This window comes from Platalea leucorodia, assembly GCF_965183815.1.
Source record: "Platalea leucorodia genome assembly, chromosome: 19".
NCBI lineage: Eukaryota > Metazoa > Chordata > Aves > Pelecaniformes > Threskiornithidae > Platalea > Platalea leucorodia.
The window spans coordinates 1,855,385-1,882,540 of record NC_138841.1 but is presented as its reverse complement, the minus strand read 5'-3'; the positions used below and the strand labels follow the sequence as shown (position 1 = coordinate 1,882,540).

General features: G+C 46.5%; 1 protein-coding gene across 6 annotated transcripts; it reads right to left on the bottom strand.

Annotated features, from left to right (window-relative positions):
- Positions 1-1,742: 1,742 nt before the first annotated feature.
- Positions 1,743-27,156, bottom strand: MDM4 (MDM4 regulator of p53). Of its 6 annotated transcripts, none has more exons than XR_014230223.1 (13): positions 24,399-25,004; positions 22,708-22,951; positions 20,705-20,811; positions 17,897-17,971; positions 16,330-16,463; positions 15,817-15,866; positions 12,855-12,916; positions 11,991-12,087; positions 10,446-10,606; positions 9,749-9,883; positions 8,928-9,008; positions 5,011-7,158; positions 1,743-3,898 (listed from the first exon to the last, which is right to left on the bottom strand). XR_014230223.1 is itself a non-coding variant. In XM_082330459.1 (12 exons), the coding sequence occupies exons 2-12, from the start codon at positions 22,949-22,951 to the stop codon at positions 6,604-6,606; spliced, it is 1,701 nt and encodes a 566-aa protein (XP_082186585.1). In that variant the 5' UTR covers positions 27,009-27,156; the 3' UTR covers positions 1,743-6,603. The 6 variants fall into 6 exon arrangements, 4 of the variants coding, with proteins under 4 accessions (XP_082186585.1, XP_082186584.1, XP_082186586.1 ...); XR_014230224.1 differs by having other exon boundaries at positions 5,301-7,158; XM_082330459.1 differs by lacking the exon at positions 24,399-25,004 and adding an exon at positions 27,009-27,156 and having other exon boundaries at positions 1,743-7,158.

Sequence of the window (27,156 nt, the reverse complement as noted above, 5' to 3'; positions counted from 1 at the left end):
TTCAGTGGGCCGGATTCTGCCGTTACCCGCAGGCGGAGGAGGAAGAAGTGCCGCTGGCTCCCAGCAACAGGCCGACGAGCGCCGGTGTTGGAGGGTGCTCCTGCGGCTGCCTAAGGGAGTTTGGGAGTGCCACAAACGCTGCCCCAAAATAATCACTCTCCTACAAAAGAGGAGAGGAAAAAGAGGCACGGTGAGGTGGGGGACGTCCGAGGGCAGAAGCTGAGCAGGGCTGGGATACCCAGCTCTGGCTACTCGGCAGGCGCTGGCAAAAAAGGATCCTTTCTTTTCTAAGGTACAGAATAGTATTTCTTCCCCACAGAAACACATCGTGGCTGGACCTGCAAGGAAGATGAAACGCTGCCGCTTCCCGTACGAGATGAACAGCCAGCTCCCTCCAGCAGCCCTCTGGCCAGCCTCCCCCGTTAAGAAGTCCAGCTCGGAGGTGAGCAACCCCACCTTGCTCCAACACCTTCTCTGTTAGAGCCGGGAGGATTCGTTTTGCCTGCAGCGGGCAGAGCGAGGGCGCGGGGCCTCGGCAGCGCAGCCCCGGGCAAACGGGACGGGCGCAGATGCTCTGCTTCGCGCAGCTCCTGTGCACGGTGGGACAGGCTGGGTTTGTCGGCAGGGTGCAAGGAAAGGTTACGCAGACAGAGGACTGCAGGGGCAGAGCCAGAAACTTCCCTGCAGGGTTAAGAGAGGCAGAGGTTACCAGCAAGTCTCATTGCTGCTCTCGTAGCTGCTGCAGGACGGAATGGAAGCGGCTGCTGGGTGCAACCCAGCCGCCTGCCAACAGCCGGTCCTGGACCCCAGCCCTACCTGGGCCTGCTCGTGGGAACGCAGGCAGGGAACGGGCAGGGCCTAAATACAAGCAGCTCTGCCCTCTGCCAGCAGGTATCCTCCTGTCAGGGATGGGGAACCAGCTCTGGTTCTGTTCTGACGCCAGAGGTGGAGCTTTATTGTTCTCCTACAAAGCAATCAAGATGCTCTTCATTATGAAGCAGCATCTCCTTGGCAAGCAACTAGTGATAAATCACGGCTGGGCATGTGTGGGGCTAGTTTACAACACAAAAGAGCGGCGTGTGCTCATCTGTTTTCCTCCCGATCACCTGCAGCCTGCTGCTCTCCACCAGCACCGTGAACCAAGAGGCGCATAGGGAAAGGCAAAGCCCAGCCACGGGACCCCTGTCCCTCGCTGCAACCCACTCGTGCCAGCCGCAAAGGCTCATACGTACGGGCGGAGGCGAGGAGGGCTGGAAGGCACCTGCCAGCACCCCGCTCGGTGCCACGCACGGCCGGCGGGTGCCCTCTAGTGAGCTCTGCTCGCCGCCTGGGCCAGGGCTGCTTCCATCCATCCCACACGCGGGGCCAGCAGCGGCACGGACGGGGCCAGCAGCGGCACGGACGGGGCCAGCAGTGGCAAGGACAGCTGGAGAAGGGCTCAGTAACCTCCTGGCACCACCACAAGCAAACGACGCCGTGGTTGCCCCTCCTGGGAACCTGGAGTGGCTACAGCTCTTGGTGGCAACGGGACCGGGGAACCAGCTTAAAAACACCACGGCAAGTACTTTTTCAGGCTGGCTCTGGAGATGAAGGCTAAGCCGTTCCCCTGCTGCCGTTCCTGCTGGCTTTTGCAAGCACATGCGTTCGTGCTATGGCCTCCCCTCCGCGCAGGGTGGGCGCATCCTGGGAGGGATGGGGTCTCTCCCCCCCCGCAAACGGGCACACAGAAGATCACAGGCTGCTTAACTGGTAACAGGCCTTTACTTAAAGGTTTTCCCCGAAACGCAGTACAAATGAAAAAATAAACCTACGTTATCATAGAATGCGCTCAATTTAATTAAATTCATTACGCACAGGACACAAAAAACCAGGCCATCAATTTTGTGATACATGCCTTTTTTAAGTAGTGCAAACACACAGATGTTGTTTAGTAAGCGCTCCTGCTTGTTACTGCAGTGACTGTGTAGGTGTACACTGAGACGCGGAGTTTTTCTAAACACGAAAAATATCTCTGGAAACAAGGGGCTGCAGGGAAGGGTGCTGGGGAGATCCAGCAGGAAATCACTCTTTCCAGAACAGCAAGTCTTTATCTTTGCAGAGGCACAACATGTTCCTGCCTTCTTCGTCTATCTCCTCAGGCTGATCACGGACGCGGTTACGTGTTGTAGGAGTCGGAGACTCTGAGGAGCATCACCAAATTCAGGGGGCTGCATCTTCTTGGAGCATCTGCTCAGCGCGGCAGGCACAGGGCGTCCCCACGGACGTGCGGGCAGCGACTGCACATCACCGGGGTAAAATGGTACAGAAAACCAGGACTGCAATCACAACAGCTGCCTTACGGATCATCATAAGGTGCGGCGAGCAAGCTGATGGGATGTGTAACCCAGCTTGTGGCCGATGGTTCTGCTGGCCGGACAGGACCACGTAGTCACAAGCAGGGGTCTCGCTTGTTTTCAAAGGAGCAAGCAAAATTCCAGCCATTGTGGACAGACAAGCAAGAAGGATTTCCAGAACAGGAACGCTGCTGTCCGAAGGTCATCTGTCCTTTGGAGCTATTCCAAATACAGTTTACCACCTCCGTATAACTCGTGGCTTTCGTATCTTGATAGCACAGCCTCGCAGTGCCTCCTTTTCAAGGATCCTGATGCTGCTTGCTGGTGTCCAGGTGTCCAAAGAGCATGCACGGGAGCCAAGAAGTTCCTTGCTCAGCTTACGGACAAAGACAGAATGGAGAGCAGTGCCCTGGCTCTTCCTTCAATCGCTTCATCACGGCATCTTCCAAAATGGTCAGCCTTCACTGAAGGCCTCTAGTGAGAGCATTTTGCTTTTTCTTCCAGGACTGGAAGATGAAGCTCAGAACGGGCAGAGTGGGAGCAGGCAAAAGCAAGCTACCCCAATGGGTTTTGAGACACTCGGTTTCCACTCCATTTCCACTTCCATTTGTCCGACAGCCACTTTTTCTCTGGAAGGAGAGCTTCCCAGTAGCAGATACAATCTGTGTTGGATGCAGAAGGATGGAGCAGACCCTGGCAAGCTGCATTATCGTCTCCATCACAGTCATGCACCATAATAAATATATAACACGGGCAGAAAGTTCATAGCTGTCTTTGTGGAAACCCCCGCCGTTCAGAGAAATAAGCACTCTGGGGTGTTGCTCCAAAGGATCTTTGTAATTCATGTAGCGGCTTTGTTTAGGCTAAATTGGCTCGATAACACATCTCAGCGGAGGAGGGACACTGAGATTTTTGAAGAGAGAGCTGAAGAAAAGTCACTGACAGTAACTGAGAAGAGGCGCTTCACCTGGAAAGACTTCCAGGAGCAAATGCAAAGCGTGTACCTCTGGCTGCCGATACAGAGAGCTTAGGTACGCGCACAGCGTCACGCTGCAGAGCACGACCGTGTGCTGAACGGCACTACACAGCTGTGAGACTCGTGGTTCCCATGCTGTATTTAAATACCCACCAAAGTAAGAAATCTGCTGGTTCTGGGGATAACTGGTGCCAAAACTTCTGGCTGAAAAGCTGAGGGATCTAGTAAATGAAAACCTGACCTACAGGACACTTGTGCCAGTGAGACTTCAGCAGGTTCCTGAGGAACAGCAACCAGTGTCACTGAAGAAAAAAGTAGTGAAACAGAGAAACCTTTCTAATCTGGGCATCAGAAGACAGCTGCGCTCAACGCTTCTCCTAACAGATGGGCAGCAATGACTGCTAACGATTACTACGGACCCCTTCTCTCATATTGCACTTCATAGTAAAACCACTCAGAGAGAACTGCCATCCGCTACGAGACACCAATGGCGTCGTCAGAGAACCCGAGTTCGCAGCCGTCTCAGGTAAATGCTCAGCTCCTCCAAAAGCCAGGTTTCTGAGTTAGGGCTCCACATTAACTGCTGCGTCTGTAGAAGAGGAAAGTAATAGCACCGCCTGCACCGCAACCTAAGCATTGTAGCCGAGTGCTTTGAGCTAGTTCCTCAAGCCATACCGCAAGTCTGCACTTCCTAAAGAGCGTCAGAAGAGCAGTTCTTGGTAAATTCCTACTTATTTAGACTCAGACTTAAGTTAAAGCAATAAAACATCCTTCTCCTACACCAAAACTCCCCCCCTCCAAGCCCCAGCCGCAGCCTGGGCAGTTACAGCTACGCACAACGTGCTTGCACTGCAATAGCTTATTCTTCTATAGGAAGGATAATCGACTGTAACATAGCGATACCTTATGTCCACTAACTATTTCAGTCAAAAAAAAAATTCAGAACTTGACAAATGCATGTTGTAAACACTGTGGTTGTACTGAACAAGAAGTCACAGATACAAAGATTGTTACACTGAAAGTTATCCTGCAGATTTGCTTTTTATCACAAACTGCCACACTGACGACAATTAATTGTCACTTACGAGTGGAAGCTGCATACAGATCTCAGTAGGATTTTGGGAGGGATATTCAACCCCGTTACTGGAAACTCTCCTGACCTTTTTTTTTTTTTTTTGTCAACACAAATTACACGCTTTTCAGTGTGGCCAGATCTGAACAATTCCATAAAACTGCTTTTAGCAAAACATTTAGTTCTTGGAAGCAATCGGGGCGAGGGGGAATTCACAGTATTCAGAAGTGCCACAAAGTGCCACAACGCACCCTGCTGAGCCCGAGACCCTTAAAAGAAGAAACTACCTGAAAAGGGAAGAAACTACCTGGCGGGAACTCCCTTCTGTATTCCAGACAGATGCTGCTGAGCTTAGCATGATTAAAGTGCATCACCAGCAATTTAACAGCCTTCTAGTTAAGGAAGCAGTAAATCAGCTTTTCCATGTGGATTGATTCCCATGGACTTACACATAGTGCACCAAAATACCAGACGGTTATCCTCCGATTTTTAAAATACAACTGTAAATAACAGCCAACAATAATAGTCTAAATTATAGCCAACATATAGAAATAATCACAATACTATGCAAAATACAAAGTAGACCTGACTTTTGGCAGTGATAGGCAGTGACTGCATATAGCACCTACTCTGGTATCTTTGCAGAGAAACAACAACTTTGACATCGCCGTTCGCTGGGACCTTCTGCTGGGCAGGGTCTGGGGCCTCCCGCGGCACGCCTGACCTGCTGGGGCTGGACCAGCGCGAGGAGCGTGGGAAACGAGGGGGAAACAGCCTAGAGAAGCATCGAGGTACGAGCACTATCTTCTCTTTTTTTTTTCTGGCTTCGGGTGTACTTCATAGATCAGAGGGAATTATACAGCAGATGACAAAAGAGGGTTTATTCGACACACTGTACTGAATTCAAATGCCTGTGTACCTGAAAGGTGAAGGCACTGTTGCTACAGCTGCATGACGCAGGCCCTCCAAAGCCCCGGAGAACGGGAAGGCTGAGGAAGATCCGAGCACGCTCTAGGATATGAGCTCAGAAACGGGTTAGACGTTTTTAAACTGCAAGTTCTAGCTGAGTTTTAACAGTAGAGCAACGATGCACAGCTCTGAGGGACGACGTAAATGCTGCAAACAGATTTGAGGCGTTAAATCATAGGGAAAGAAAATCAGAGGAGAAAATTAAAAAAACTAACACCAAGCACAGCCCATAGACTAACCAGCTGCAATCGGTGCCTTACAGGAATTATTTTTTCTTCCCTCAAAGGCCCATACCCTGTCTCTGAAGCCACATCGCACTCTAAAGTGAGCATCTTCTATCCAGACTGGCCTGATGAGACGAGGCAGGTAGAAGCTGTAATGGTGCTGTAAGCACAGAGCTATGAGAACATCCCAAAACACGCCCAGAGCCGTTCTAACTTAACACTAATCCAGCTGGCAGACCAGATTCTGAGCTAATGCTGGACAGGCTTCATCAAAGCCTTGCGAGACGACAAAGAACTATTTAAATGAAAAAAAGAATCAATAGAAATTAAAAGATCAAATAACAAAGCAAGGTATTCTTTTGCCATCTGATATGTGACCTGAGATAGCTACAGATTAAACGTTTGGGAGGACTTATTCCAAGTCTGGGAGCAAGAGGACCTTCACCTTCCCTAACAAACCTACATGAAACAAAAAAAAAAATTCAGAAACCAGATTATTTACTTCTTACTGCCCTCGGGAGAACTGATCCTTGGAGAAATGGCTTATCTAAATTGCAAACACCTTGGTCTACCCTTCCCTCCCACCCCCTTTCCCACCCCTGCATATATATAGCTCAGAGGCAGAGTCCCCCCTTAGGAGGCATTGCACAGGGTTTGACTTACTGGAGAACACTCCAAAAGCCAAAGTTATAACTCCTTCCAAAACCTGTTTTCTGCAAGGACCAGTTGTCAGAACAGAGAATACCAGTGACACCACGGAGCTGAAATTAGAAAATGTAGACAATTTCAAAGCTAGGGCACCGATACCAACGTGCTGGTCACTCTCTGCTCCCTATGGGCTTTAATTTAAATGGACGTCGAAGAGTGGATGATGCTTCATTTAATGCAGAGAATTCCTCAGTGTTCTTGGTCAGATTTGAGCCTTAATTCTCTTTGGTATTTACCGGCTAAGCTCTGAAGTTAGGGTTTGTGCGAGTGCAAGAAAATCTCTGTGTTCTCTTTTGGTGGAGAAGGCCTGAACTGGCACAACTACCCCATAAAGATCCTGATCACCATCTCAATCTCTTTCCTGCACACTGGGCAAGGTGATCTCTTTTTCTTCAGCATCTTTGCACACTTGAAACAGGCCACAAGGTGAGCAGTCCTTCCATGGACAATATTCCCATCCCGTGGTCTGTGATGGCATAAGAAACAAGGATTCAGTAATTTTTTTATACTCTCTAAAGACTGTATTTCTTCCTCCTTTTTATGCTCAGTGAAATGCAACAGAGACTCCTTGCTTTCACATTCTTGTGCCAAATCCAAAGACTCAATAGAGCTGCAGGGATCTACACGTGACTTGTTTTCTACCATGTAGAGGTCTTTGGGTTGGCCAACTGGAGCAGAAATAGTCCTTCGGCAGTCCGGGACATCTATCCCGTCATCGTCATTTTTGTTTTGCATAGCATCAATGCTGGACAGAGAAAGAGAATGAGCCAGTTTGGGACAATCTGAATACCAGTCTTTCCGTAAGGCCCAACAGCGGTAACAGTACCGTTTTCCTGGAGAGTTAAATTTCTTGCATTTGGTGCATTGCCAACAGTCCTGAGGAATGATTGAGGCAGACAAAAACAGCAGCAAGTTAGTGTATTCTTGCGTACGACTTGTTTCCTCTACATAGGAAAAGCAGCAAAGGAGCTTCATCAAAAAAAGGACATTTATTACCTCGTATAAGCTTGCGAATGCATGATCGCTAGTTTGATTATCAGCACCTCAGAAAGCCTAAAGAGAATTTTACTACCCCTGTGCATTCTCCTGATGCAGATCCCTTAAGCATTAAAATCTGTCCTTCCTTCCTCCCAGCCTTCAGCACTCTGGAAGAATACAATGTTCTCAAGCTGTGCAGTTTATTGAATTTTCAGTATCTCGCTCTAAATTCAAGGGTAGAGCTCCTGGAATCAGTCAGGAATATATTTCCCAGACTCACTAATGACTTTAGCATCTGTTGAATCTGCAGAACTAATAGCAGCTTGCTTGATTACCCCACAATAGCAAGGGCAAGAGCTGCCCAAGTTCAGAGCTATGACTCAGCTGTCCAACGCCAGGGACATCCCAATTTGTCAAGCATGCCGAGTCTAAAAAATAATGCTAAAAAATTTTGGTGCCATCAGCTGCAAAGAGGATCGTGATACACTTTTGCTGACTTACAACAAAACTTCAAACGGCAGCCTGCAGAACTGGGAGAAAAAAAGGGCAGATAAGAGAACGCAAACTTGATGTCCCTCAAGATATATCATGAGGGAATTCAGAAGAGGAATGGGGTAGTGGGGAGGGGTGACAACCCAGTAATTACTGCTTATTCTCTCTTTCCACCTTCTTTTTTCATTTAAACAGGGAAAAGAGCTGTGGTCTGTCCTTAGAGAGGCACTGCAAGGGCAAAGACATTACGCCAGCAGGTACGCAGGCTCTCCTCCTGACAAAGGCCATTCAAGTATCTGAGAAAAATGGGGTGAAACGAGAATCTTCTCATCCCAGAGATTACCACAAAACAAGTGACAGCTTCAGAGCTGGCCTGGACACCCAGGGCTCAGCGGAACCCTGATCCTGACACAGAAATTTCCACTACCAAGCTTTTTTTGAGTATGAGCACTTCAGTGGTTACAAAGTGCCTGCTTTAGATTTCTGAATCTCTGCCAAGGACTGTACTCCAGATTTCCTTTCAGAGGACAATACAGAATTAACCTTATTAAAACACTCATGGATATTGTTAATACTAACTTCATACAGCATTAGACTGACCATGCTGGAAACTGAGAGCCTAATCTTCATTCACTTCCTGGGTGTGTGAAGGCACCAGTTAAACCATGAGTAAAAAGCCAGTGGCTGCCCATGCTGACACCACCTTACCCTGCACAAAAGGGACGAACAACGTAGAAGCAAGGACCCTAAGCTCCTAGTCAAAAACCCCTCCTGGCTAGAGCACGTATAAATTCTCTCACACTGCCACAACAAGTGGCCGAAATCACATCAGTTCCAGGACTGCGCTGTGGCCAGGAGAGACACTTGGTGTCTTTGGAGCGGGTGGGTCGGAGCGCTCACGGGCTGCCAGGGCTCAATGCCCAGCCAGTTCAGAGCTTAACAGAGCCCTATCCAAAACAAACCAGACCAGGTCAAGCCAACTTCTCTACATTCTTTCACGTAGGTTATAAAAAAGCTTTTTTGGCTTGATTTTTTGCCTTTTTTGGCCTTTGAAATGCATACAAGAATCAGCTTCTCCTACCACAACCAGTAGTAGCTGTAGGATGAGTTTTTCCAACTACAGCTAGGACCGCAGCACACTCCAAGCAAGGAACGCTGACCTAAAGGATGCCTACCTCAGAAGTAGCTTCTGTATCTGTGTCATCACTTAAGCATTGAGAATCCTCAAGGTCATGCAAACATGCATCCTCAGTCACCTGGAAAGAGTGGACGTGTTGTTAGAGGGGCACAGTAATCTGTATTTGTGATGTGCCTGGCACTGTACACCAAAACTAAGATGACTACATCATCACCATGAGAATTAAGCCATTTCGAGAAGTGAATGAAAAGCCATTTTATGTCCTGTATTTATTCCAGAATGATGATAACTGTTGCTGGGCTGGTTTACAGTCATATTTGCCTGCGGTCTACTCATATCTCTCTCTGATGCATACGACAATCGTACAAATACAAACACATACGCACCTGAGCGGTCCTACTAGTTTCCATGGAAGAAATACTGAACTCAAGCCTTTTAACACATATTTGATTAACTACTCTTGTGACCAATCTCCCTACCCCCTCAGCTCGCAGACTCAGGCCAGCCGACCTTACACTGAATGCTACCACAATGTAAACTGAGACGTTCCTCAAGTCTTTTCATTTATTAGTCTTGCAGATATTGGCTAGAAACACAGTAAAGTTGCTGCCAGAGTTTTAATTAATTTTAAATTAATTCTGTGCCTTGAAAATACACACATTTAAACCAAAACCCAAGCAGATTGACTATACAGGAAAGCTCCTCACCCCATGGATGGAATGGTGACAGCCTTTTCTAAACAGTTTAAACTCTGGATGGTTATAGATCTAACTCCTCCAAAATCAGCACAGCACCACGAGATCAATGGAACAAGGCCAGCCTGTGGAACACATGCACTGTGGCTGTTTGAAGAGGTACCTTTTTGTCACCTTCTTTCACTTCCTCGCAGTCAACCGTTTCCACCTTGACTGCAGCACTGCTCTGATCCGACGGGCATTCGTTGAGGAACCACAAGTCATCAGTAGTATCCGAAACAACGGCAGTGTCTATGTCCTGTTGGAAAAGAAACAGGAGAGACCACTTAGAGCGCAGGTTAGCAGCAGCAGGAGTACCAGCACCGCAGCCATCACCACAGCGAACGCCTCTCCCCTCTTCCTCACTAACAGCCTTCTCAGCCCTGGGCAGCTTCTCCAGTCACCCCTGGAGAGCAAGGGGCCGCTCGCGGCTCTCCCAAGACACCCCTTTTGCAAGCAGCACTATGCTCACTCCCCTCGCTAGCTGGCCATACAGCAGCTGGCCACCACGCTACAGCCATCCGCACCGCGTAACAGCTTTCAACCCAGAAGAGGGGCAACTCCTGAAATACAACCAATGCTCCGGAGTGCAGAAGGACCTCCAACGGCTGAACACAGCCTTCAGAGAGCGCCTACTTTATTTAAGAACACTAAAGGTAACCAACCACCTGATGTGAAAGGCTGGGACAGGAACACACAAGGGAGAGGCTGAAAATCCTGGAGTGGGAAGGGGAAAGAAAGAACAAGAATATTTTATTTACTTGGAACCCAAAAGAGGAGAGGAAGAGAATACAGCGCACCTATTTAAAACGTCTACACACCTGGTTAGTCTGAATATCTGTTGATCCATTACTTCTGGACTTGTAATTGCTTCTGAGGTTGCCTAAAAACCACCATGGAAGACCAGCTACATCCCATTCCTCAAACACTAGGTCCAGTTTAGGCTTCTTGCTTTTAGAGAGGTTTTCTATTAAGTCTTTGTCTGTAAGAGCCAAGTAGAATCTAAGTCATGCCACACCTACATTACTTAAGAGACTAGCAGAGAAAAATTTGGCCCCATCCGATTTTAGAAATCTTTCTTGCTCCTTCTTACAGCCAGTTACTGCTAAGAGCTTTGGGGTTCGTATGAGTGTACTGGGATGTTAGATCTGCCGCACAGCTGTACTCGTGTATCTGCCCGAGCGAACCTGGCAAAATAGTCACTGCACAGCCATCAGAGGTCAGAGAAGCATCCCAGTGTTCCCAGGGTCTCTAGAACGGTACAGGTTCTCTTTAGCTTTACCTTACTTTTAAGACTCAATACAGAAACGCAAACGCTTCTTTCGGAGCTCTAACCAAGTCAACACCGAGTAAATTTCTTGAGTGACTTAAGATGCAGAAAGAACTGGTTTGAGTTTAGTTCAAACTTCCAGGGATGGGAGCTCCTGAATTCCCAAACCAGGTTTAAAATAGGAAGCAGGAAGGTAAGAATCCATCCTCCATAACCCCATGCTTCAGCCTCCTTTTTAGCACATGCAGTTTAGTCTATGATCCTAAACTCGGCGGTCTGAATTTCAAGATAACCTTGAATCTCTCTCTGTTCAGTGCCAAGAGTTTCAAAGGCACAGACAAGGACTGTTTCTACCTCTTTTGTACATGCAGCCAGGAAAATATCTACCACTCTCATTTCATCTGGAAATACCCACACTTGCAAAGAAGATTTGGGTTTACAAATTAGGTTCCTTGATGTGAGAACGACATGAGAATAGAAAGTAGAAAAACAGGAAAATTGCTCCCGTAACATCAGAAATCCGTATGAGTGAACCGGCAAGAAATCCCCAGATATTAAAACAAAGGAAATATCTAAATATGAAGGAGCTGTATTACACTTAAGCTGGACAGAAAAAAACTTCCATTGTTATTCAGTTCCCTGATTGGTTTGCAGGTAATGACTGCAGACGGCTCGGGCTGTGTTCTATGTAATCAGAGGAGAGAGTCCCTTGAGAAGATAAATAGATACGAGTATAATTTCAGCATTTAAAATACCCTTCAGCAAGGTCTGTAAGATTTTTCATGGCATTGTTTAGTGATAGATGTGCTTTTGGGGCTCAACCTGCCATTTTATTCAAAGTGTTTGTTTATTTATGAGACACATATCCAAGCTAGAAAACACGTCTATCATAAAATACCTCTGGCGAACATTTGCGGTTCTCTCAATCTTTAGCATAAACCGATGATTTTTAAAGATTATATTCCACAACAGGTTTTTATTAGTCTCCCAACACCCTCCTCCAGCATTTTGCTGATGCAGAGCTCAGCGTGGCACACTGGAGAAGGAGCAGAAGAGCTTGCACGCATTGTGTTACTGCGGAAAAGCTGGCACTCACCTTCATAATTCTCACATTTTTGCTCTGAGGTAGACAAAGCAGAAGCATTGCTTTCACCCTCCATGATGGCAGTGTCAGAACCTTCTTGCTGGCTGAACTGCATGAAGGAAGGAAAAAACAGATGTTAGTCCACCAGAGCTTACAGGGACAAGGGGATGTAGCACTTCCATTCCGAGTCACCAGCTGCAGCACAAGACCGAGAAGTTATGATGAGAAATAAAAGTTTCTGAACAAAAACTACACACTATTAACCCTTTAAGAAGGCTAATGCATCTGTAATCAGCACAAACAATATACTTGCAACCTAGGAAAAATCTTAAGATTGGCAAAAGTCCAAAAGTTGCCATCTCTAATGCAGTAATACGGTGATCTTTGTGACTCTCTGGCCCCCAGTGTGAACAGACACCTCCCGGCTCAGACTACCTTAACCCCAAACTACACCTGGAAACAACTTTGAATGGGCAAAGATTTTTCCTAGGTTTCAGATTCTGCCTGAAAGCTTCTGAAAACAATCCTACTAAACACAAAACTTGTTCACACATTTTAGAAAGCTTAATTATTTGGCAATTCCTACTCAGAGAGGGGATGGGAGAGAAGGCGGGAAAGACATGAAAATACAGAGCGCGCTGGAGGAACTGAGGACTAGAAGTGCTACACCCCAGAGAAACGCGCTCAGAGACTGGTACTCTGTTATGAAGAGAACAGAGAAGGGTCACTCTGTCCCTGCTCTGTGGACTCCAAGAACTTTTCAGGAAGGTGAGGACCTGGCAGCCAAGCAGCACAAAGTTCTGGCAGTCCACCATGCACAGGTACAGAGAAGGGGCACTCTGTACAACAAAAGAAACCACCAGGCAGTGGGTTTACCTTCAGCTGGTCTTGGCTTGGCTTATCGACGCTCTGTTCCTTTGCGAGATTCTGTGCAGCATCTAGATGGCAGGTAAAACAAAAGAAAAAACCTTCCCTGGTAATAACCATTCTCACAACACAGAGGGTCTTCAGCAAGCAACCAACGAGCCAGGCTTGGCAGACCTCTAAGTAGCCCTTTAAGAGAAACAGAACCCTTTCTTCCTTAGAGACCTGGCCATTTCCTAGGGAGGCGTTACTCCAGTATTCCCTAGGCTTTGCCAGGTGCATACGGAGGCTTTAGCCTATGGAATCGTGAGTCTGTGCCTCCTCAGAGATGAAGCCTGATGAAACCTCACAGCATGTAAGAACCTTCTTCCCAATGTGAAAAACTATTCTTCTTCCTCCTGGCTGTCCTCCCATCACAAGTTCTAGGTCCTTCACGCAAGAGGTCTGCATGGAGGCAGAAACCCAGAGCAACAGCAGAGGGTGGGGACTCTCACTTGAGGGCTGGGTCAGCTCCACGCTGAAGAAGGGGAACACAGAAGAGTAAGGTTTTTATAAATACCTGAGGACACCATCTCTTTCAGCATATGCTGAGACAGGAAAAATGTCCTTCTTAAAGGGTGTGGGCACGAAGAACGGTGACTAGACTGAAGAAGGGAAAATGCCATGCACAGCAAGCTCCTTCCTGGGTAACTGTGTACACATCCATAACACAGTTTAATCCAGACGATTATGCTGGCCCCAAGAGTTAATTAAAAGGCCAACCTAAATAACAAGAACAATCACATGAACAGAAATCTTTCTACATAATAGGAAAGCTGCACTTAGGAAGTCTACCCTTTAAACAGAATGACTTGCTAGAGAACAAAAGATGCAAGGATGGCTCCTGCTTGCTCCTCTTTCAATTCAGCACAGAAATTCCCTGCTGAATGCCAGGCAGGCATGAACAGTCCGATTCACGCCACGAATCATGGCACTGATATGAAGACACTGAAAACTGCTGCTATAGGCCGAAAAGTGGACCACAAAGTGGTCTGTAAAATGGGCCAAAACACAGGACCACGTAATGACATGGCTCTATCCCATACTCTTTGCCTTCCGTGCACTAGTTCAGCTTTCCTTTCGTCCCTTCCATCACCCTACAGCTTCTGCAGTCACGGATTATTTAATACCTGAAGGAAAACAGAAGCCAACTGGCTCATCCATAATTGCTCTGGCTCTGCAGGGGCATTAGAAGAGGTGAAGACTTACCCTGCTGACACTTTATAAATAATGCAAACTAGCCTTAAACACTGTATGAAAAGACACTCCACTTATTGGAAGGCTTCCTTTTCTGAAGCCAACATATACTATACAAGATGTCCTTAAAGTGAGGTATTCCTAAATACACCTCCTGTGAGCCATGCTCAGAGTGAAAGGTAGCCAAGTAAGGACACCATCTGATAAAGGGCATTATGTGAGAGCTTGGTCTTTATTCTCGAGATGTACAGCAGTCACTTTTCTTTCTACAAGCGTACTTAAAAGAAGTGGCCGAGATAATCTGCAAAATGATGTGCTGATAAGCACTGATTTGGCTAATGAATACAAGCAGCTATTACAAAACATGAAACATGAAGACCTCTTTAAGCCCTATGGCACTTCTAGTTATTCCTATGTTGTGATGAAGGAAAAACAATACCTAGAGTCATCCTTCCTATGTATTCGTCGAAGGTCTGGTCTGCCAAGCTTGTTTCGTTTTATAGGCACACACATACACAAGCAGTCACGGCGGTATAACTCAGCGATCATCTCCCTAAAGGAACAGCGTTTCCTTTGGCAGGTTTAAAAATAGTTACACCATGAGAGGACCACACAGGCACACGCAGCCACACGCACGCAGGCACAGGCACACACCACGGAGAAGGGGACAGGGCAGCAGAGGAGAGGGTGTTTCGCTGGGATCCTTTCCTCTCCACATACACTGCCTATAGGGAAGAGGCCAGGGCATCACCAGCGAGCCAAACAGCACTCACACAGTCACTCTGTAGGCAACGTGTTTAGAGGAGAGTCCGCTCAGGAAGATTCTTCTATATAAATAAGAGAAAGGAGGGGGACCTCAGAGGCACCAATATATGGCTCAAAGCAGAGGACTAAGCAGGTCAGGGCCATGTTTTCTCAGTTTCTAAATTTCCACGAGCTTTTATGTATGTGTGCAAAAACAGACCAAGCCCTTAGGAAGAACTAAGTCCATATTATCTACTTAGAGACCCCAGGAAAACTCCACAGCTCTCCTGGTGCAGCTCCCTCATGATCTGCACACTTGTAGTTTCATCAGAAGTTTTTTTTTCAAATTAAGATTACCAGCCGTACAAAGGAAACTGGCTGCAAGGAAGCCATCAGCCGAGATTAGTTTAAGAATAAATTCTAATTTATGACTGAGGGACTTCTGATATAGATAGATTTGATTTCTCTTATGAGCTGGGAAAGTAACAGTGACCTTTAAAGGTTCAAGTGTTTGATTAAAGTCCAGACCTCTTTGGCTTGCAGAATTAGGCTGAGTTTCCAGCACTCTGACATTCAGTCTCAAGACAATGAAAGTATAAAACAAGGTGAGAGCAAGAAGTTGCAGCATGCTATGAAACTGAGAAAAGACTGAGAAATCAATAATGATTCGGGTGGGATACTTTAGCCACGTTGATTTGTACATCCGCAGCATTTAGCTCTGTCAGTGTGGTTCCAGACAGAGTGTCTGCTGCTCCAAGGTTTGGCCATTGGTCACAGGCAGCCACGGTACTCAAAAGAGCTAACTGATTCCGTATCACAGCTACTGATGGCGGACACACAGAAAAGACACATACTCAAAGAGACTGTCTTGTCAAAGCCTTCATTAGCAGTTTGTTCCAACTTCAGAAACATTTCTCTTTTCTGAATATCATTACTTACCCAAGTTACATCAACACTATATTGAATATACTTGCCCATACTGTGACAAACCTACCTGCCATTGCAGCAGAAGTCAGGTTCCGTTTCAACATGTCATAGACTGGGCTGTGGGAAAGAAGGCGACGGTTGAGTGTACTCGCAAAGCCAAGCAGCATTCTGTCCCTTTTAAACCAGGGACAGAAATTCTCTTTTATTATCCAGAGAGACACTGGAAACTGCGGGGGGGGGGGCACTCCTAAACGCTTGCTACAGAGAAGTCTAGCTCAGAACAACTGAAGGATGCAGATTTTTGCTTAAATGTGAGATCAAGGGCCTGAGAAGCATGCAGAAATAAAAGGGGGAAAAGATGTCACCTCATGCAGCTCACTGCCTGGACCATTCAGAAATGGCTCTTCAGAACAAAGGAGCTAAACTCAGACTTTTCAAATGCATTACCAATAAGCCACCGGGCAGGGCCCTTGGTGTTCAGGGAGGTTTCTGTGACAGTGAACAGAAAGAGCGAGACCAAGAGTCTCCTCTCTCAGCAACGTCTATGATACAACATACGTTAAAGGTCACGTTTTCCTACCTTGGATCTTTTACAGAGAAGCTCTCCAGTCCCAGCAGTTCTCCTAGCTGATCTCCTCCACAATAGACCATGTGCTGCTGTCTTTTGTCATAGAGCTGCCTCACCATTATATACTGTCCTAGGTAATGCATAACCTGTGGATACATAACACCATTAGCCACATCTGCAGTTGAAACCAAACCACCAAAGACCCTGGATATTTGCTGTAGTTTATGACACTTGCCTCCTGCTATCCTATAGAGTGTGAATCAAACAGTACCTGCTTATTGTGCACATCTGCAATTCGTCGCCACCTCCCAACCAAGGGAGAGTTATGCTTTACCATAGTTATAAAGTTTGTAACTATTAAACCTTGACAAAAAGGAAAACTGATTTGAAGGTGGATAAACAGAAGTAAAATGCTACCTCACATTAAAACGAAACACGACATGGGTGACAACACTTTTATCTGGGCAATCTCCCTCAGTGCAAGGTGCAGAGGGAGACTGCTGCTGTTCAACTCAGCGTGAAGAAGAGGAGGAGATGGGTGGGGAGGAGGCAGAAGGTATCCCCTGGATATACGCTATTACTAAAGGATGACCACAAGTTACAGTGCTGTCCCTCAGGAGACAGCCTGCAAGATGCAAAAATAAGTGCATTAGTATCCCAAAGAAGGACGGAGAGGGAGCACCCTCTGAGAGCTAGCGGATGCTGCCAGCTACAGTGAGGAATCTGGAGTACAAGAGGAGAAGGCAAAGTTAAGCATAATATAGGCAGGTTCCACCCCCCATTACCCACCCAAGTGACCCTCCTGAGTGACAGTGGCACCAAAAAGTTGTCAACAGTACTCCACTCACTGCAAAAAACCTGACTTAACTGAGTTAAAATGTTAATCTGTACAAGTAACCTGCATTTAATACTCAACTCCCCCCATTTAAACCATTCAATTTGTTTTTGCAAAAATTTTTAGAAGCTAAATAAGTTATTTAAATGCATAAGTGTTTAAAATAAGTCACAGGGCTCTGCAGGAATATTTGACACATTCATAATGAAAAACCACTGCATTTAATTCTTTGCAGACAGGACACTCTTGTAAATCACAGTCAGTGTCATTTTTTTAATCTTGTACACATATTGCATTTTAATCTTAAAATAAATGAATTCACAGGGTCTCTTAGGTTTAGCTGACAAGCCATTTTGAAGGAAAGTTAAAAAAAAATATCAAGTAGAATTCAATTTTTAAGGCTTTCATGCACTGAGCAGAGAGCAAGACAATCGAACAGAATCTCCTACATGCTCTCAGGAATGTGGCTATCCCATCTTTCCTTTCTCTAAAGAGGTTTCTGATTTTCCAGGGTAAATAATTTTCTTTACTATTTCACACTCCTATTCCATTTCCTCCGGGGGCTCTCAAGACAATTTATGACCAACCAAATCACAACAGCCCTACGGGTAAGGTATCCCGATTTTGCAGCTAGGGCTTCAAAGTATAGAAAAATGAATAGCCAGCCCCGTCCCTTCCCCACAAAGAGCCATCTCCCAGAGAACCAGGGACAGCACAGTTTCAGTGCCTAGAAACTGAGCCCACCTCCTTCAGTGTGAAGGTTTCACCTTGGGCGCCTGCAGCCTGCAGAATCTTCAGAAGCGGCAGTTTGGGTCGCACCTAAAACACAAAGCAGTTTTGTTTGAACGACACGAAGCAGCGCCCTGCTGAGAGAAAGCTCCGTCACCCTGGCACGCACGCCTGCGTACCACCGCTAACAAACCCAGTTGCCCCAGTCAACCTGTGTAAGACTCACACCCAGCACAGAGCTGACAATCGTGGTATGAGCTGGAGGTCTGGGGAAAGGCTGCTTGCCTCAGGCCAACCTGCCGAAGGCTGGTATTCTTTTTTACAAGTAATCTGCCTGGACAATCGCTTAAAAAGAAGTTAGAAGGACTGAAAATCAGCACAATCATTCTGACTCAAGTGCAAGACAAAAAAAGCCAAGGAATTTGGGCAGCCAGCTCTAAATCACTCACATTGTCCCATTAACTTTGATGTCATTCATCCTGTGTGATTGGAAACTCAGGCCCTTGGTATGGAGTCCCGGGCAGCGACTAACCAAATGTACTGAGTCATACCTTTAGGAGCAATGATGGTGCATTCAGATTGCCACTTCAAGAGCAGCATGCCTGAATTTTTCTCAATTAGTGCAGTGAACAAAAAGGGTCTGCTCCCTACAGACCTCAGGGAGTATGTATTTATTAGGATCCATGAATAGGCACATAATAATAAGACTGCATTAAACACAAGGTGTGGTTAATTAACAGCAAGGATCAGAGCCTGTATTTTCTGTGGATCTCACTCATCAACCAAAACCTTTATTATATAAAATATAAAGCACTCTGGGAACGATGCACCTGCTGCACAACCCCTTTAGGTTTCACCCACACGCCCAAGCAGCTTTGAGTAGCAGATGAGACAGATGATGCTATATAAAACAGTAGCAAGTTTTAAATAGCTACTTCCCCCCATGCTGCTACTTCATCTGCTCCACAAGAATTTCAACAATTCCTAGCAGAGTGCCACCACATGATCTGATGCCTTGTGTTCCCTAAAAACATCAGAAAGCCCTCGCTGTTCTCTGAATGTTACACGATTGTGTACAATATTGTATACTAATGCACATTTCCCACACTGAATCTCTTCCTCTGTTCTCCTTGTCTATCAGATGCTAATACAGCAAGATATTTCAACCTGTCACAGCACAGAAAGTCCAGTCCTCAGCATGCTGTGTCCCTTGCTGTTTCCCCTTTGACAAGGCTTATGCTTTCTCACGGCATGTAACCCATGCTAGGCAGGAATGGCCCTTACCTCTCAATGTTAGGTGGGTTCACCTGGGCCTCATACCCACCCCTCCTTCCTGCCTCTATAAATGCAATTGCAATCCCTGCTTCCTTTCCCAAGGAGCAGAGCCTGCTTGCAGCTCTGCACCACCTCCCCGAGAGACAGCCCGAGCTGCAGCGCCGCGTTCCTGCACAAGGTAAGAACGGGTTTGGGTTGCTTGTCACGAATGTCATTTGCCACTCAGCTATCTGACAGTATCTTGGCAAGGTATTTGTTCCCCTGTTTTCTAATATTGTAAAAGAACCATCTCCTGTGAATGTGCCTGGTCTGCCTGTTTTCTCATTATTGTGTTTGTTAGATGCATTTTCAAGCTCAAACAGAACAGCTCGTGTCCAGCACCAAGTCTCTTTCTCAAGAACAGCTTTTTCACTAGAAAAAAGCTCAGCACAACTGAAATAAGTGCTTGTATCAGCACATGGTTTTTAATAAGATAAAATTATGTGTTTACATTCATTCATTTCTCTAATGACCACTCTCAAATGGGTTTTGAAGTCACTTCTTATACATCTCTTTCTGATGAAAGAAGTAACGTAGTTAGCTTGATCATTTTGAAATGGGCCCTTAGCTACCACTGCATGGCCAAAATGGAAGTGTTTATTCTGCACTGCCTCGAACACTGAGTGTTGACAATCAATATTTTGCTACTAATATCAGAGTCTATTTACTTATTTTTTCATGCAGAGTGAGTTGAATAAATAACCATATACATCAATTCTGCACAGGACTTGGCTACATTTCAGAGCTTCTAAATTAAGCCTCAAATGGGTTCTAAATTAAGCCTCAAATGGGAGGATCTCTCAACTTCCTTTCGGCTTATTTCCACTCCTACCACATCCCCTCATATTGTGGAGACACTTTTTCCAATTAATGGGCTTGGGAAGGTTGGATGCCTCGGGAAGGTTGGATGCCTCTCTTGCAGAAACCCTCCTGACTTTTAGACCAGATTTCTACTGTTGTTGTTTGCAAACTTCTCTTCTCTGGCTGGCAACATGGTGTTGAGCCATACTCAAACCACACACCTGCCCCGCTGGCCTTGGCTCGCAGCTACAACTGCCTCTTGTTCCAGGGACGCTCTAGGGAGAGTCAATAACGTGAGCACTACATGTTCGATACTTACCAAAGCTGCCTCCAAAAAGGCACGGGGATGATTACTGGCTAGACAAAGTTCAGTGTGCGAGGTTACAAAGCTCCAATACAACTGTCAGAAATAGTCCAGCACTAGGAGGAATGCTGTACGTGGAATACTTCAAGTACAGCACAAAAACACGCATTATACAATTTCTTGTGTTGCCAGTTTTAATTGCTTTTCCCCTCCTCCTCCTCCCCCTTTAAAATGTTCATAAATCATTGATCTGACAGTGAAAGCTAATGCGACTCCTCAGGATAAAAGCCCTACTCCATTAGGCTAAATTCTTCTTAAATGTACTCAGAGAGCTTTGATTTGATGGAAGAAATGACTGCTTCAGTGAGGAGAAAGCAGTGAAGATAAGTGGGAGAGATAATTACCTGGTTAACTTGTCCCAGTGTGATTCTGTGGGCATTCTCAGCTGCTGGATGCTGGGCAGAGGCTGGAGAGGTCATTGTGGTAGTGATCAGCTGTTTATAGCACAAACCTATAAATGAGAAGGTTCATGCACCAGTTAAGCTGAGAAACCTGGTCTTGAGTTTAACCACTTCCACTCTTTAGAAGCTTCAGGAAACCAGTGTTTAAAATTAGCCCTGCATGCATATCTTAAATGACTGCTGTAGAATGCTAATGGTACTGTGCCCCTCACCTGCTCTGTCCAAACTGATCCGCTTTGTCCTACCCAAGCTGCATCCAGCTGCCCAGTGCCTGACCAACAGCTGTGTGGGAACAACTGGGATGGATTTGCTGAGGCACTGAGCATGCTTTGACCCTGCCCGTCTCTAGGAGTCGCACAACGTGGTGAGGAACCTGGGGACCTGCCAGTCTCCATCAGGCCCATGGCAAATTCTTAATATGGTGAAATCCTTGAGTCAGAGGTAGGGAAACAGAATCTGAGTCACAATCAACCACAATGGAAATCTTCACAAGGCAGCAGCCCCCCAGTTTGGCAACTGCCCAAAAGGAGGAGTAGTCACTGCTGATGGCAACGATTAACACATTCCCCACCTGCTTTTCCAAGAGCTGAAAACTTGCTAAAGCTGCTACAGCCTTCACCCCAAATGACTGGATGAAGGCTATAAATTAACAGTTTTAACAGCATTGATGGGCGAGCAGGTGAAATGATCCTTTCCTGGAAAGGAACAAAAGGGGAAGTCCTGCAGCTATTTGAATTTGTCAAGCCCTATCAGCTCAGTACCCACCCAAGGAGCACGGCTTCATATGCAGAATGATCTGTAATGACTCATGTTCACAGCACAATCCAGCCTAATCTACCCCATGCAACAGGTTTGAAAACTTCTTTATATTTAAAGAGAAAGGATGGTATAAATTAACTAGCCACTGGAAAAAGGTAACTTGAACCTGCTGGAGAAGGAACTTGAGTCTTGACCTCTTAGTCTCAGCACTAAAGCTCAGACCAATATACCTGTAAAACTGTTGTGTGTCCCTGGACCTAGTTACAATAAAATCTCCATTTCCATGTGAATTTAGTTGTACTTCTGCAGGCAATACCAAAACAAGCCCTGCAACTGCCACGGTGGTAAACTTAAGGCTAGAGCATGAGATGAAGTAAAAAGACTGGCTCCTGAATTTGCCTACATAGATGCAACTTTGGGCAAGTTTCTACTGTGTAGAATCTGGAAGAAGTGTCAACTTTTAATCCATGCAGTAATTTAAATTAGATTTGAAAATGCGGAGCCAAAAAACTTTCAAAGCAATATCTAAATTGTCTTTCACAGCATTTTCCAGATATAGTAAATGAATGCTATTACTACATCAGTTATAAAGAATGTGAGCCAGTATGATTAGCCACATTAAAAAGTGAATACTAGCAAAATAACCAGACTTATGCCTGAGGAATGTAACCAAACATTTTAGATGTAGACAAAACAGGCTGAACATCTATCTAGCAGGCACTGCAGAAACCTCAGTAATGACAAAAATCTGAGCTTTAGCACCAATTCAAGTTACTGCCTGCTGGTAACCATTCAACTCCTATCCCTCCCCTGCCCCATCTATTAAAAGGGACTTACAGTGACGTTGTTGGAGGCTTCTGATAGTTCTTATAGCATTACTTTTCTCTGAAGACACTATCAGGAATAAAATAATTCCCAAAGATCAAACATATCTCTAAATATTTAGGAAAAGCTCGATTAAAGCATATCAAATATTCAAGTTTTGTAAATAGCATCGATAGTGAGAAGATGTAGGTAGTAACTCAAAATAAGTGACTTAAAACAGTTAAAACCACTTCCACGTTATCAGCGTCTTAAATTTTAACTAAGGTTTCTACTTGATAACGCCAAGCACGTTGCAACACAAACTGCCCAGAGGATCCTTTACAAGCTGAGCTGTACTTTGTACCAGCTGCAGCCTAACTTACCAGCCTTGACCTTCCCTGCTGTAAGGAGTATCACCAGGATGGGCCGGCCGCTGTCTCCGTTCCCCAGGCAGCCCCTCTGCTCCTGCCAAGAGGAGTCTGCGGGTCCTTGCGCAGGAGAGCAGCTCCAGCAGCCCTGGCTGCTCGGTGAAGCCTCCCCAGGAGCTCTGCCACCTCTGGCTGTGCTCCCGCTGATGCTCTGGGCTCTGAGTCGCTCTTTCAAAAACCGCTCCTGCCTCCAACTCATCTAGTCAGGAAAGGGAGTCACTAAATACATCGGCTTCTGATAAGAGCTTAAGTTGGTGTGAAAAACGGACAAAACAGGAGAGAGCCGTGGATTTCCTCTCCACCCCCCATTCCTGGAAAGGGGCTCTGCCACCCCTGGGTTAAGAGTCAACTAAAGATCACTTTAACTGTTTCAGTACTGGTTTTATTAGAGACAGGCAGGCAAGTTAGTGCCTTGCCTCCAGTCTTTACAGATAAATTGTATTTTTAGGAAGTTTGAGTCTTAGCAATACTAACTTGCTTCAATTAGAAATTAATCTTGGGATTACTGAATGCTATCTTCCCAAGTATGAAAGCTCTAAAACATGTCTAGGCTGCAGACACCCACAAGATTTATGGAGGCAGCCACCAGTCGTTGTCCTGCCAAGACAGAAAATATCACTTGTGTTACCACCCTCTGTACACAGGCTGGCCCGAAACGAATGGTGGAAATTCCTAGAGAACTGAGAAGCTTTTTGCTCAGAGAGCCCTATTTAACTTTCCCCTGCAACTCTACTTTCCCACCTATTTTATGCCAAATATTTTCCCTCGCAACCCTGGAAGTTTGCAGCCAACTGAACAAAGCACCAGCGGACTCACTGCTGCTTCCCTCTATAGCTTTGGAGCTACATATATAAGAAAATGACACTGGACCAGAGTAATGACTTGGAGGAAACCATGAATCATGAAGGAGTCATGAACTAACCATTTTTTCCACTTGAACACTTTATATGGTCATGCACACTATAGGAACAAGTCATCTGCCTGTTTTGTGAATACAAGTTCCCAGTCTTAAGAGATCCAAAACCCCACTAGACCACAGCTTTTGATGCTCGCAGAAGGAAAGGCTTGAGACAAAAGATCTTAACAGACCCAGGAGAGTGCAAGCATAGGGTGCATGGACTTTTCTTGATGGCAGTGTCTGAAAAGTTGAAGCTAAACTTCTAATTCAAGTTCGGTTTTTGTTTTAAAATCTCCTTCTTTTAAGGAAATAATACGGTTTCTGACTTTTGTGCAAAGTGAAAATACAGCAGGGAGTGCAAACTAGACGTTATTGTTTCGGTGGACTCTGTAATGGCTTACTTCAACAGTGGGTTAAGGTCTGATGTTTAAGTCTCGCCCTCAGTTAGCATCACCCTTTTTCAGGCTTTCAAATAAAGCAAAATTTCTACTGAAAACAAACTGGCAGTCTCATGTACAGCATCATGTAGAGAGCAGCCCTGGAGGGGAGGCTTTAAACAAGCACTAATCTGACAACTGAGTCGGAGCTAATTAGGTTTGTCCCCATCAGGGTGAGTCCCTGTGAGTGTTCACGCCAGCGAGTCCTTCTGCCCACCGATCTCGTGTTACTCCTCCCTGTAAACCACGCCTCACCGCATCCTTACTCCATCAATGCTGTCAGAGGGCTGCTGCCTTTCTCTGGGCCGTACCTTTCACCTGATCACATCACCGTGTTCCCAACACGTTCATACGCGTCCTTTGAGAGCTGCACGATGCCAGCCAAGGAAACATCAAAGTTGCCCTTCTGCTGCCACCTCCCAACAAGTGCTGCCTTGTCACGATTTTACTCCATGAGACCTTGCAAGTGTTGGCTGCTTATCTGGGGCTCTGGCTGGGGAGCGGCAGCAGGAGGAGAGAAAAGTGGGCTGTGAATTACACGATTTAACAGATTTCACGCTTTATAGACTGCTTGACTTCCATTTTTGCTGTCCTGTGCTCAGTTAAGTGCTCTAATTCATTGCTTTGGTATTGACTTGGCATTCAATCAGGAAAAATATCCTCTGCTAGGAAAAGTATCCAGAGAAAAGCCCAACTTCACTACGGAGAACTCCGTCAATGCATTACTTATGGCAACAAAAGGCAGGGCTGCTATTTTGAATATTTAGCTGAAACACTGGTTTGTAAAAAGTGCCTTTTTGGTAACTGCTCTGGAGTAAAATCCAGATCTGCTAATACAAAAACGTTTTCATTCTGAATGTCACCTGACAGGAGTTTTGTTGCTGACATGATGCCTCTGCCACAAACTGCGTGCCGCTTCCCAGAGGTCTGCCAGTAATACACCAAAATTAGCTAACCTTTGATAAATGTTAGTAGTTAACAGATACAAATGTTATGCAACACTCTCTTTATTGCAAAACATGTTAAGTAAGGGCAAAAACAAAACTGACGTTTCAATCGGAAAAGGTGCACTGGCAAATTGCTCTGCGGATCTCCCCAGGTCAGCTGCTGCTGACAGCGTGTGTTGCTGGTGATGTCTGGAACGGGGCAGCGCTTCCACCCCACCGCGCACACCCTTGTTTCCATTTACCGCTATTTTAACAGATGAAATTGGGCTTTTCTTGGGGTCGCTTTTCCCCATAGCAGATACTTCCTTAAGGGAATGTCAAATCAATATCACTATTTTAACACATTCAACCATGGAGCAAGAAGTAGTTAGACCATGACAATAAGCTGCTTCACCAGCTAAGGGCTATATAATACCCTGAAGTGACCGTGATGACTGTTCCCGTCACAGAAATCTACAGTTGAGCTGTACATTTCTTTCTCTTTAGTGTTGAGCCAAGCACTTTAGAACTTATGAGTCAAACTGAAGCTAGTAAGCACCTATTTTTTGCATCAGTGAAAAATGAGAAAAGCCCTTATTTTAATCACATCTTCAGCAGGACTAGCTGCGTGATGTTTCACTTAGGAGTCTGCGTATGGCTGAACATCCAGGTGCTTTTGCTCTACTCCCGACAGAGCTGCTAAAGATATAGGCATTCATTCAAAGTCCTATTACATGTCTGTTTGCCACGCAAAGTCCAGAGCACGCTTCTGAAGAAGCAGGCGCTTGGGATGTGAATTTTAACCCTTTTCAAGCAGCACGTTTCCCGCGCAGTCTCCTAGCAGTAGGTGCAAGGGAGGGCAGTGCTCGGCACCTCACCTACCCGGCAGAAACAGTTGACGCTGCCCTGCTTGGAGCAGGGCCACCTCCGCTGGCAATGCGGTAACTTGGGGCTGCTGGGGAGCATTAAATGAACAAACACCAGAGCAGAAAGAAGTGCGAGTTTTTGTAACAGCCCTCAGTTCTGCACTGCCCCGAACATGACGTGTCAGAACTGATCAGCCTAGAAACTAGCGATCGGCTTTTAAAGTCCAGCTGTTTAATAAGCGTGAAACTTCACACATCTGATCTTTGAGCTATTAATCCCTCCCTGAAAATGCTTCCTCGTTGGTAATGCCGCACTCAGCAGAGCAGCTACTTCCAAGTGTTAAACTGCGGAGCCTCTGGCAGCGTTCTGCCCTGGAAAAGCATGGCAGCATCTCAAGTTAAAAGCATGGTGTGAAAGGTGACACATGGCAGCAGGCGGTGCCGGCCAGCGCTCTGCTCTTATCGCATTTCTCTGAAACTTTTACTCTAAATGCTGACAAAGTTTTCAGTGCTGTAGATCACCGTTAGGTATGCAAAAGATTAGGAAGCAAACAGCGTGCTCTGGAAAAGATGCGATAATGCAGGAACACTTGTCGTGTCTCCTTTTATTACTGGCGCGGATGGTGTAAGCAGCAGCTAACTGCACACCGCAAGCTGTCAGACAACAGCAAAATGTCCTTAAAAGTGTTCGGCAGGAAATATAATGAGACTAATACTAAAGTTTGGAAGCGTGTTTCTGAGCGGCAGCGGCCCAGCTCCCGGAGCAGAGCCCCGGCTGCGCTTCCACCCGAGGAAGCGGGACGATGCTGCCGAAACGCGGTTTCTTCCGTCCAACGGGAGGGGCTGGAACTGGGTTTTGACATTTGATTTCTTCTTTTTTATTTTGTGCTGCCCATGAAGATAATTTTCAAGCAGAACCCGCTCCTCCGGCTGCGGGTGCCCAGGGGCAGCCCCCGCTGCCAGCAGCCGGGTGCGGGGCTCCCGCTCCCCCCGGCACCGCCTTCTGCCGAGCCCCCGGGCCCCCACCGCTCCTCGGCCGCCTCCACCCCGGCCCCCGCCGCCCTCCCCGCTTCCCCCGGCCCGGCCTGCTCGGCACCGGAGCGCTGCGCCCCCGAGCCCCGGCGCTCACCCTATCGCTGCTCCATGGGCCTCAGGTCGCCCCGCAGCCCGGGGTCGGGGGGGTGGGGTAGGGTAGGGGGGGCCCCCTACGCCCCCCGAGGGCTCCTCTCCTCCATCTTAGCGGGGCTCCGGGCCGCCACTTCCCCTCGCAGGCAACA